General features: G+C 37.3%; 1 protein-coding gene across 1 annotated transcript; it reads right to left on the bottom strand.

The window, feature by feature from the left end:
• Window positions 1-320: 320 nt before the first annotated feature.
• On the bottom strand, window positions 321-11,926 carry riox2 (ribosomal oxygenase 2). The gene is made up of 10 exons (XM_059352308.1): window positions 11,886-11,926; window positions 9,781-10,227; window positions 8,083-8,202; window positions 6,835-6,963; window positions 4,482-4,585; window positions 3,224-3,326; window positions 2,361-2,526; window positions 2,147-2,235; window positions 1,437-1,547; window positions 321-968 (listed from the first exon to the last, which is right to left on the bottom strand). Exons 2-10 carry the CDS (start codon window positions 10,219-10,221, stop codon window positions 816-818), a joined length of 1,416 nt encoding a protein of 471 aa, XP_059208291.1. The 5' UTR covers window positions 10,222-10,227; window positions 11,886-11,926; the 3' UTR covers window positions 321-815.
• Window positions 11,927-11,972: the final 46 nt, after the last annotated feature.

Here is an 11,972-nt window from a genome sequence, read left to right as displayed (position 1 = left end):
GCAGTGCAGAATCAGAGGTTAAATACTAAATAAAGTAAACCGAGCTGGTATAGGAAGAACAAAGGGTATGCCACAGAACACTGGGTTTATGTCATTGATAATTGTAGCTTTCTCTCACAGTCTCCTTTCCTATTAAAGTCAAGCAGAGCAACCAATCACTTCATGTTGCTCATCACAGCCGTGTCTACCTGTAGGTAACCTCATAAAACGAGGAGCTGCAGGCCAAACTTTGGCCAGACTCGTTACAAAAAGATGACCTGTGTTACCCTGGTTACCGGCTGTTTTGGATGGAGGGTGAAGTCAGGGGGGCAGATGGGATTTTTGAACTGGAACAGAGTTATTTTTCCACTCAATGCCTTAACCCAAATATGTTTATTTAAAAACAATTAAAATGAACTGTAGTGTAAACAACAATTCTGCTAACACATCCATGTTCCCAGTGCTCGGTGCGATTGCCCCGAGGCCCTAATAAATGGAACTACCAACTAACTAACACTAACATAAATACAATGATACATCACTTTTGTTTTCAGTGAATAAACATTTTCAAATTGATTTTGTTATAAATGTATTTAAAACTTTTTAACAACTCTATTCAAAGATTTGTGTATATATATTGATGATGTAATTTTTATGCTAAAAAAAACCAAAACAATTTATTTGACCTTTGACCCAAAAATGTAGTTACTGGAGGCATGGCAGCTTTATTAAGGAGGAGCCAGAAAAAAAGCACAATGAGACGTAAGTAAATATAAATATCGACAGATGTGGATTTAATATATTTGACTTTAGTGATATTTTGACGTTGTGGTGTGCTATTTGACCACCAGAAGACTCTCGCTCCAGAGAGCCAGGACCAGACTGAGTTTGTCCTCCTGTGTGGGCAGCTGGAGCTGGGCCACAGTCAGCTGCTCCGCCTGCTGGAGCTGCTGCAGGGCCTGGAGGTGGGACAGAGGGAACTGCAGGCCCTGCACACACAAACATAACAGGGGACATTATCAACCAAACATATCGAAACATGTATACTTCACAGACTGTCCTGCACAGTGTAGGTATTGTATGTACAGAGAGCTGCAGAAGTGTGTTTGTGTCCACTGCTGTGATAAAGAATAAATCATTTATTTCACATTAATTTCAGTGAGGAATGCTATTTTGACTAAAACGATTCTTTCTGCTCAGGACAGGTGGCAACCTCCAGGTCTGAGCAGGGAGGCAAACCAGGAAGTGCCTTAAGCTGCATTCTACCAAAAATTCCAGTAGGAGGCGCTAAGTTTGGCTGCAAAAACATTTCTGTCCATTAACTTCAATGCAAAATGAGAAAACTTCTCACTTGATTTGTTTACCCAAGATTTTTTTTTAGGACAACACTATGGTCTCAATCACTAGTAAAAAAATCTTCTTCAAGACAATTTGATGTTAATAGTTGGACAGCTTACCCTGGAGACGTCCTCTTCCTCGTCTTCATCGAAGCTTTCACCCATCATGTGGCTCTCCCTCTGGTTCTTCAAAGAATGCAGGACGAAGACTACCAGCTCTGTGGCCTCATCCTGAAACACAAACACACAAACATTTGAGCATAACACTGAATTCAATCTTTTTCTCTGTCAGAATCAGGCGGCAACCTCCAGGTCTGAGCAGGGAGGCAAACCAGGAAGTGCCTTAAGCTGCATTCTACCAAAAATTCCAGCAGAGAGCGGAAGTCTGGCTGCAAAAACATTTCTGTCCATTAATTTCAATGCAAAAAGATGATTTATTACCTCAGAAATTTTTTTCAGGACACTATGGTCTCAATCGCTAGTAAAAAATCTTCTTCAAGACAATTCGATGTTAATAGTTCTAATAATGGCCCCATTTAGAAGAAAATAGAAGATAAAGAATCATATGATTTGGGGCGTGGCTACCTTTGATTGACAGGTCACTAACAAGGCGAGCCGTCATCAGGAGAGAAGCAGAACAATGCGTATCCACGGCAACGTGTCAATAAAGTTATATAAAACATTATATAGATATAAAACAAGATGGCGACGAGTGTAACGATAAACTCGATGCTTCCAACGTTCCACAAACCAATGGGTGGCGTCGTGGTGACTACGTCCATTATTTATATACAGTCTATGGTCAGAATATGTAGCAGTGATGGACTTACTGTGTTCTCTTGGCTGGGCTCCACAGTTATCACCATATGATCCTTGAAACTCAAACACACCGTATCCTCCAAGGCAGGAATCTTCCCAGCTGTGACACACACACACACACACACACACACACACACACACTGTAAGTGAATGCTATAAGCGTGTAAACAATAAACAGTGTCCTGCACATGTCTGAACACAGACAAACAACCACAGACGACTGACCTGGTGTGAGCAGCTCCTGCTGGCAGAACGGTGGCAGTCTGTTGGTGATGAAGTCTCTCTTCATGTGAGTCGAGCGCACTTCCTGCTTCCCTCTTTCCATTTCATCAGCCAGAGATCTGAGGCCGGCAGCCAGCTGTCTGCAGGTGTCCAGGCCTTCACTGTTACCCTGCACACACACACACACACACACACACACACACACACACACACAGGGACCCAGACAGTCAGAGTGGATGCTTGTTGCTGGAGATGTGAACCAATGCTCATACAACATTTCCCCCTCGGTGTGCAGCAGAAAGCTTGCAGGTGTTTTGTGCCTTTGGACAGGTCTATTCTGCCCTACAAAACCTGCCAGCCTAACTGTTTTATTTCCTTTTTACTCTAACTCTATTGTTAGATTGAGTTTTTATTACTATTTTATTGTTTTAGTATTATTTTTATGGTTTTCATTGTTTTTCATGTATTGCTATATTTGTGTATGATTTTATTTTATTTAACTGTACAGCACTTTGGTCAACTGAATTTGTTTTTAAATGTATAAAAAAACTTTACTAGACTAATCTAAACCAGTGTTTTTTTGCATACCAAAGTGCAGCCAAAATCTCAAGGCACACCTGTATTCATATTGGTGCAAAATGCCTCTATAAAACGTGTTACCACTCTTTGCATGTTTATTTATATTTTCATAATCATAATTTTTAGGGGTAGCATTGGATTTGTATTGCGAAATGAGTGCAAAAAGTACTAGTAACATAAATAATAACTTAATTAATATTTTTTTCTATTGTTGTATACTGCATTAATAGTGTATGATTGTCACAGAATCCCACCACACACCATTTGATCTAAAGAAACAGTCTCACCAGTAAGAGTCTCCGGGGCATGCCCTCTCTCAGGCTCACTTCAGTCTTGCTGCGGTCGCTCAGCAAGCTGGGAAATACGTCCAACAGCAAATCTCCCCACGACCTGAGAGGACAGGTAGAGATGACATGTGAGACTATCAGAGAACATGACATGCTTTATCATCGAGAGTTGTTCAAAATTGCTCCGATACTGACGGAAATTCTCTATTATCATCCACATCCTAGAGCAGGGGTCTCAAACTCGCGGCCCTCGTGAGGATATTTTGTGGCCCCAACCTTGATATGAAAGTTTAATGTGAGTTTTATATGAATGTCACTTTACCGTGTTGTGTGTGGAAGGTCCCTTTATTGGTAGCTTTGTTTCACTTGTTTCTATGACGACGTTAAAAAGAAAGGCAGCTGCTACCGGAGCATTTATTATCTGCCATGTTGTTGTTACCGGAAGAAGTGGAAATGTTATGTAATGTAATTTTGTGTCTTTTTTTGGTAATTTTGTGTCTTTTTTTGTAATTTTGTGTCTTTTTATAGTAATTTTTTGTGTTTTTTTTTGTAATTGTGTCTTTAGTGATTTTGTCTATTTTTTTGGTAATTTTGTGTCTTTTTAAGTAATTTAGTGTTTTTTCAGTCATTTTGTGTCTTTTTTTGTGATTTTGTGTCTTTTTTTTGTGATTTTGTGTCTTTTTTGTGATTTTGTCTTTTATAGTGATTTTGTGCATTTTTTGGTCATTTTGTCTTTTTTTTGTAATTTTGTGTCTTTTAAAGTAATTTAGTGTTTTTTTCAGTCATTTTGTGTCTTTTTTTGTCATTTTGTGTCTTTTTTGTCATTTTGTGTATTTTTTGGTCATTTTGTGTCTTTTTTTAAGTAATTTTGTGTCTTTTTTAGTAATTTTGTGTCTTTTTTTGGTCATTTTTATACTGCCTCCAGTGGCCCCCAGGTAATTTGAGTTTGAAACCCCTGTCCTAGAGCAACAAAAACCAAACTATATCCCAGTTTATTTTCACACCACCATTAACCTGCAGGTCTGTTTGTAGGTGGAGGAAGAGAAGCTGTTACTGCAGGGGCACCTCACTCAGGAGTTTGTAACCACACACACACAATCGCACCCACATGGCTCTATTCCTGTAACTGCTGCAGGCACACAGATCCTTCACCTGCCTCTTAGAGTTTGAAACATCTCAGTCTGTAAAAAGAGTGACCTGTACTCAACACTGTCCACACAGTTAAAGTGAAGACTACGGAGAAGAGGAGCTCTCGTACATTCTCTGGTAAGTGCTGAGAGTCAAGTGGGTGGAGTGGTCCACTCCTGCTGGTGTGCTGGCCTGATGGATGGTTCCTCTGGGGAAGTACAGAAGATCTCCAGCCTGTGGGGAGGCAAGACAGAAAACAAATAACTTGATTTTATGTCCCCACAAGATATTCTGCTCATGTTCTGTCTATGAACATAAAATACAATGCCTATAAAAAGTAGTTCCAAGAGAAAGTAAGTGAAACCTTTAAAATTACCTGGTTTTCTGCATTTATTTGTCATGAAATGTGATCAGACCTGCATCTAAATCCCAAGTATAGACAAACACAACATGCTAAACCTAAAACCATGCAAACAATTATAATATTTCATGTTTTTATTGAATATAAAAGAGAAATTAATGCAGCCACGTGGAACCATCGTGAATATTAAGTAGCCACGTGGAACCAAAGTGACTATTAAGTTGCCATGTGGAACCATCGTGAATATTAAGTAGCCACGTGGAACCAAAGTGACTATTAAGTTGCCATGTGGAACCATCATGAATATTAAGTAGCCATGTGGAACCATTGTGAATATTAAGTAGCCATGTGGAACCATTGTGAATATTAAGTTGCCATGTGGAACCATCATGAATATTAAGTAGCCATGTGAACCATCATGAATATTAAGTAGCCATGTGGAACATCATGAATATTAAGTAGCCATGTCACTTCAAAGGGTTCACTTACTTTTTCTTGCAACTGTATTCACCACCTTGATGTTTTGTTGCTTTTATACATGAAATCATGGTCATTATAATCTGGGTTTTTTGACAAGAATTTGCAAAAGCAAAACTCTTTAATATCAAAGTGAAAACAGATTTTTACAAAATAATGTCAATTAAAAATATATAAAGTAAAATAAATTATTGCATAAATATTCACCCCCTTTAAAGTAACTGACTTAATTCAACAGAGATCCAGAAAGGCAGCAGGCCCTGAAAGGCTTGTAAAGGCAGAGGGGAACATGAATGCAGAACAATATCGCCAAATCCTGGAGGATGATCAGACTCTGTCTGCAAGAGAACTACGACTTGGGAGAAGATTTATTTTCCAGCAAGATAACAACCCCAAGGATACAGCAAAAGCTACACAGAAATGGTTCAAAGACAACAAGGTTATTGTTCTGGAGTGGCTAAGTCAAAGCCCAGATCTCAATCCAAAGGAGAATTTGTGGCTGGATTTGAAAAGAGCTGTTCATGCCTGATCCCCCGAGCATCCTGACAGAGCTGGAGCTGTTCTGCAAGGAAGAATGGAGAAAAGTTGCAGTATCCAGGTGTACCAGCCTGAACGAGGCGTATCCAAACAGACTCAGTGCTGTGATTGCAGCCAAAGGTGCATCTACTAACTACTGATCTGAAGGGGCTGAAAATGTATGCAATCATTTACTTTGCCGTATCTGGAAGCCCTGAAACGCAAGGTGACATTTTTTTTTTGAGCATTGTTGGCCAAGTTTATCTGGTACGAACAAGATACTGCCACAAGGTGTGTACTTAACTTGCTATTTGTTGTTAAATTATTTTACATATGGCATTTCTTGCATCCAGGTGCGTCATATACACATTAGGTAGGTTTACGCTGCCTGAAGACACCATGATCATGGTCACCCATCCCACATGAATATTAAGTAGCCATGTGGAGCCATCATGAATATTAAGTAGCCATGTGGAACCATCATGAATATTAAGTAGCACTGTGGAACCATTGTGAATATTAAGTAGCCATGTGGAAAAATTGTGAATATTAAGTAGCCATATGGAATATTAATAGTATTGTGAATATTAAGTAGCCATGTGGAACCATCATGAATATTAAGTAGCCATGTGGAACCATCATGAATATTATCGTGAATTATGTTTAAATTCATGTTTAGACCACCCATTTTCTTCAATTTTTTGTTTATTTTAATGCCTGGTACAACTAAAGATACATTTGTTTGGACAAATACCATTGAAAACGTCTAGATATCAGCTCTAGTTGTACCAGGCATTAAAAAGAAAAAAAAATTAAGAAAAAGGGTGGTCTAATATTTTTCTACATGACAGAACAAGGTGAATTTTTTATTTATTTTTTTAAGTGTTATCTTGTACTTACAAGATCGTATCTCGTAAAAAACTTTCACCTCGCCTTTCAGGGCTTCAGGAGCCATATATAGTTTAAATTCATTGACATTACTTTGATATTAAAGATGGGTTTTTTTTTGCAAATTCTTGTAAAAAAAAGCCAAATTATATTGACCATGATTTCATGTATAAACAGGTGAAACATCCATGTAGGGTGAATACTTTTCATAGGCATTGTACATACAGTTGTGGTGCCTCACCTTCATTATGATTTCATGGGTCGGGCTGCCGATCCTCTCCTCTGACTCCACGCTGTACTCTGCTGCCAGCGGAACAGTCGGCGTGTAGAGAAGCCAACGTTTCTGTCCCTCCAGCTGCAGAATGAATACCTGAGCAAAAAGCATCATCAGCATGAGGGGAAAATGTATGTGACTGAGACCCCCGAGTCAGTACCTGCTGCCTGCTGATGAGGGACCCGCTTTACTTATTCACTGCAAGCAGGCTGTCATCATGATGCTTTCTTCACTTCGCTGAGGTGGACAGAGTCGCAGCACTCTCATCAAAGTTCTTTCACATTTAAAACATACTGTAAAGCATGGGTCTCAAACTCGCAGCCCTCGTGACGGTATTTTGTGGCCCTCACCTTGATATGAAAGTTTAATGTGAGTTTTATATGAATGGCACTTTACCGCGTTGTGTGTGGAAGGTCCCTTTAATTACTTTTTTTGGTAATTTTGTGTCTTTTTAAAAATAATTCTGTGTCTTTTTTTAAAATAAATGTGTGTCTTTTTTAATAAGTTTGTGTCTTTTTTGGTAATATTAAGTAGCCATGTGGAACCATCATGAATATTAAGTAGCCATGTAGAACCATCATGAATATTAAGTAGCCATGTGGAACCATCGTGAATATTAAGTAGCCATGTGGAACCACAGTGAATATTAAGTAGCCATGTGGAACCATTATGAATATTAAGTAGCTATGTGGAACCATCATGAATATTAAGTAGCTGTTAATGTATATGTTTAATATGGAAATGTTGGCCTCTGAAAACTATGTCCATCTATATGACTCAATACTTGGTTGGAGCTATTTAACTACTGAAAATTGACTTTTTTAATCATATTCTAATGTATTGAGATGCAGCTGTATAACAAGTTGTGAAAGTAACACATAAGGTAGTCTTCAGAATTTTAGGTGGTTGTCTGGATGATGTACAAAAAAAGAAATTACCTGAATTCACCCTGTGTATGTCACAGTCGTCAGTAATATATAACTACAAAATCAGCTCTGACAAATAATGCATCCATTTTATTTGGAATAGCAGCAACTGACTAACATATCTGTCTGATCTCAGTTTCTAGCCAGTCTAATAAAAAATGGTATGTTCTTCACAGTATTTCATCTTACAAATAAAATATAGAATAATTGGCTCTTAGTGATTTAAGTGTTAAGTTGTAAATATTCTGAATAAGGGGGAGCCATAAATATGAAGTGGCTCATGTCGTACCTCCACATCGTCATAGTGAGCTGGAAGGCCCTGGGACTCCTGTGGTGTGATGTAGACGTTGGAGCCCACCAAACCTCCAAAGAAACACTCCAGCTTCTCCTGGATCCTCCACAACTCATCCTGACAAAACACAAGAAGATCTGCATGACACACGGTTACTCTGCTGTCCAGTCTGAGATTTGAGATAAAATAAACCCTTGCAGTGGAAATTAGTATCTAATAGATGTGGGGGGGAAATCAATACAGTTTACTGCCCTACAAAGTCTAACTGCAGTAACCACATTTTTGGTCAAAATTTAGTTATAATATATAAGCTTTATTTCAGAGAAATAATTATATAAAAACCCCAAAGCCAACTCAAAACCAAGCAGTAATTGCACTTACCACAGTCTGCTTTGGAAATATATACTAATTTAAACATAAAAATAATAGAAATTATATGGTTATTTCAAAGGGAAATTATTATCTAGTAGTGATAGTAATAGTGATAGCTAGTAAAAAAAAGTAAAAAAGTGTCAGGATATCGTGTGGAGAAGTTGTCGAAATAACGCTGCAAAGTTCAGCTTTTTTCATGTTTCATTTAAAAAAAACTTCAGAACAGTGAAGCTTATTGTTTGTGAAAATGTGATAAAATGCTGCAGTTGTTGTCGTCCATACATGTTTAATATCAGTTGAGTTCAGTTTGACTGAACACTTTGTTGGTCAGTCTGTGAGATTTTTCTCTGATTTGACAAAACAATTCTTGATTGAATTTAATTTTGTGGACACAGAATGCAGTTAAACAGTTAAACGGCAATATATTGTATCGCAATATATTGCGATACAATATATATATATATATATATACATATATATATATATATATATATACATATATATATATATATACATATATATATACACATATATATATATACATATATATACATATATATATATACACATATATATATATATATATATATATATACAATATATATATATATATATATATTGTATCCCCCCCCCTCCCATTATGCTGTATTTCTTTTCTTTCATCCCTGTCCTGTCCACCCCTTTGTCATATTGTATGTACGTTATGTATATGTTTGGACGGGTTGATGGCTAATTTCGTTGTCATAGTACTTTGTACTTTGTAGTACTCTGCAATAAAGGCGATTCTGATTCTGATTCTAATATCGTATCGTGACTCAAGTATCGGGATAAAATCGTATCATGGGGCCGATACGCTGATTCACACCTCTAGTATCTAATAAAGGGATGGGCAACTTAAATGCTGGAGGGGGCCACAATTTTTCATGGACACATATAGGACCGTGTACTTAACCAGATATGATGAAACCGCAATTTTAAATATGTTTACAGTGCAGTAACTTAACATATTTCATGCTCAAATGCATGAATAACAGTATAAATAGGAATACAAAAGGTTTAAAGCAAATAAAAAATAACCACTTACTGTTATTTATTTATTTTTGTGTAAAAACAGCAGACCAGCATTAATTGGAAGAAGTAATTTTGTGCATTTTTACACTCGCACTTTTAAGATTTCATGCTCAAATGCATGTAGTTGTACTGAGGACCACTTCAAGTGAGGGTGCGGGCCGTATGTGGCCCCTGGGCCTCCAGTTGCCCATCCCTGATCTAATAGATGGACTAACATGAGCAGTAGCATCACCAGTCATGACTTCCTCTCACCTTGAACCTCTGTGGCTGGTGGAACTGGATGGTGGCCTTATTCTGAACAAAGTTTTTATTCAGGTCGCCGTTCTTAACTCGTCCCTGCTTGTTTAGCACTTTTTTCTTGCCGTTGACGCAGCGAACGACGTTGACGTCCCTGCAGTACTCCAGGTGGTGAGAACACAGGCTCTGCAGGTCAGACAGCTGGAACAGAGACTGGTAGTAGGAGGCTGTGCTGGGGTCAGACCTCTGCAGATGGAGGGGCTTCTTCTCCCAGTAGTCCCTGAAGAAGTGCTCTGAGCCCAGGGGCTGGATGAGGCTCTCAAACAGGCTCTCTGGGCTGCTGAAGCTCAGCGGCGAGGGCGCCTCGCTGTGATTGGCTCGGCTCTGTTTGGCAGGGAGCTGCTCGTCATCGCTGCTCTGCCTCTTTGCAGTCTTTGCTTTGCTTTTTTTGGGCATTTTGATCTGGAAAAACGAAAAAATTAAGAGTATTATTAGTGAGGCAGTGAAGGCTGAGTCTCACAGGTACTGGAGGATTATTTGTTGTTCAATGCTGCAGTTGTATACCAGATTCACAGTATCTTTTTTTGGTAATTTTGTTTCTTTTTTTGGTAATTTTGTGTCTTTTTTGGTCATTATGTGTCTTTTTTGGTCAATTTGTGTCTTTTTTTAGTAATTTAGTTTTTTTTCTGTCATTTTGTGTCTTTTTTTTTTGTAATTTTGTGTCTTAGGTAGTAAAGGCTGAGTCTCACAGGTATTGGAGAATTATTTGTTGTTCCGTCTTGGAGAAGCAATAACCATGAATCGTTCAGCTATTACGCTGCAGTTGTAGACCAGATTCACAGTATAAGAAAACATGTAAACTGTGACTGCAAGTCTGATAGATAGATAATAATTACTTTTACTTTTATTTACTTACTTTAATTACTTTTAATTAATTTTGGGGGTAATTTTGTGTCTTTTTTATAATTTTGTGTCTTTTAAAAATTATTTTGTGTCTTTTTTAGTAATTTTGTGTATTTTTTTGGTCATTTTGTGTCTTTTTAAATAATTTTGTGTCTTTTAATCAATCATCAATCAATCAAAATCAAAATTACGTTATTCATCCCCGAGGGGAAATTCAGTTAGTCTAATAATAATAACAATAGTAGTACTGAATGCAAGCATACATAACAAAATATATAATATGTAAACATGTGTGTGTATACATATATATATATATATAATATAAAACAAACCTGAAACTTTCTTCAATCAACCTAATAAACTCTTTTTAGTATGGTTGATGCGTTTGAAGGTCCAGAGTTTCTAAAATATTTTACTTGACAACATATTTTCTAAATAGAAATATAACAGAGATATAATTAGTTTTAAAAGTAGCACTTTATGTAGTCTTCAGATTTTAGGTGGTTTTCTTGGTTATCTGTGTACAGTCATGGAAAAAAATATTAAACCACCCTTGTTTTCTTCACTTTATTGTTCATTTTAATGCCTGGTACAACTAAAGGTACATTTGTTTGGACAAATATAATGATAACAACAAAGACAGCTGATAAGAGTTTAATTTAAGAGCTGACATCTAGACATTAAACATGGTTTCTTGATAATCATTTTGGTTATTATCAAGAAAACCATGGAAAATGGCTTGATATCAGCTCTTAAATTAGACAATTATTAAACATTATGAGTAAAATCATAACTGCAAAACCAGCTGTTAAATAAATTATGTATCTCCATATAAAGTTTTTGAAATGGCAGCAACTATCATATGACATATTATGCATGTCTGATCTCTATTTCTAGTTAGTCATTCCAATAAAAAACGTTTGTTCTTAGCGTCCATATACAGAGAATTAAAAATACATATAGACAGATATAGAACACTTTAAATGGTTTATAAAACGTGTCGAACCCGACACTGAAGATTGTGATGTTGTTGTTTGACAGTATTTCTTCTTACAAATAAGTAAACAGTCCGACAGTGTAGCTTTCAGCAGCTCTGCCGGAACAAATATTCAGTTCCCAGCCCGGAGACAGTTTAACAGTCCGCTTCACGGACACGTTATATTTATTACATATTTTATATCTGTGTTAGAGTTTAATAACTCCACAGACTCACTCACCTTTTTAACAGCGGCTGAGATGAGCCCACTGATCCACGTGAACCGAGGTGTGTTTCACTAAATAGGTCCGACTGGAAACTCCTGCTG

The sequence above is a fragment of the Centropristis striata genome, chromosome 15, assembly GCF_030273125.1.
Source record: "Centropristis striata isolate RG_2023a ecotype Rhode Island chromosome 15, C.striata_1.0, whole genome shotgun sequence".
NCBI classification, from domain to species: domain Eukaryota; kingdom Metazoa; phylum Chordata; class Actinopteri; order Perciformes; family Serranidae; genus Centropristis; species Centropristis striata.
This window is presented reverse-complemented; position numbering and strand designations above follow the sequence as displayed.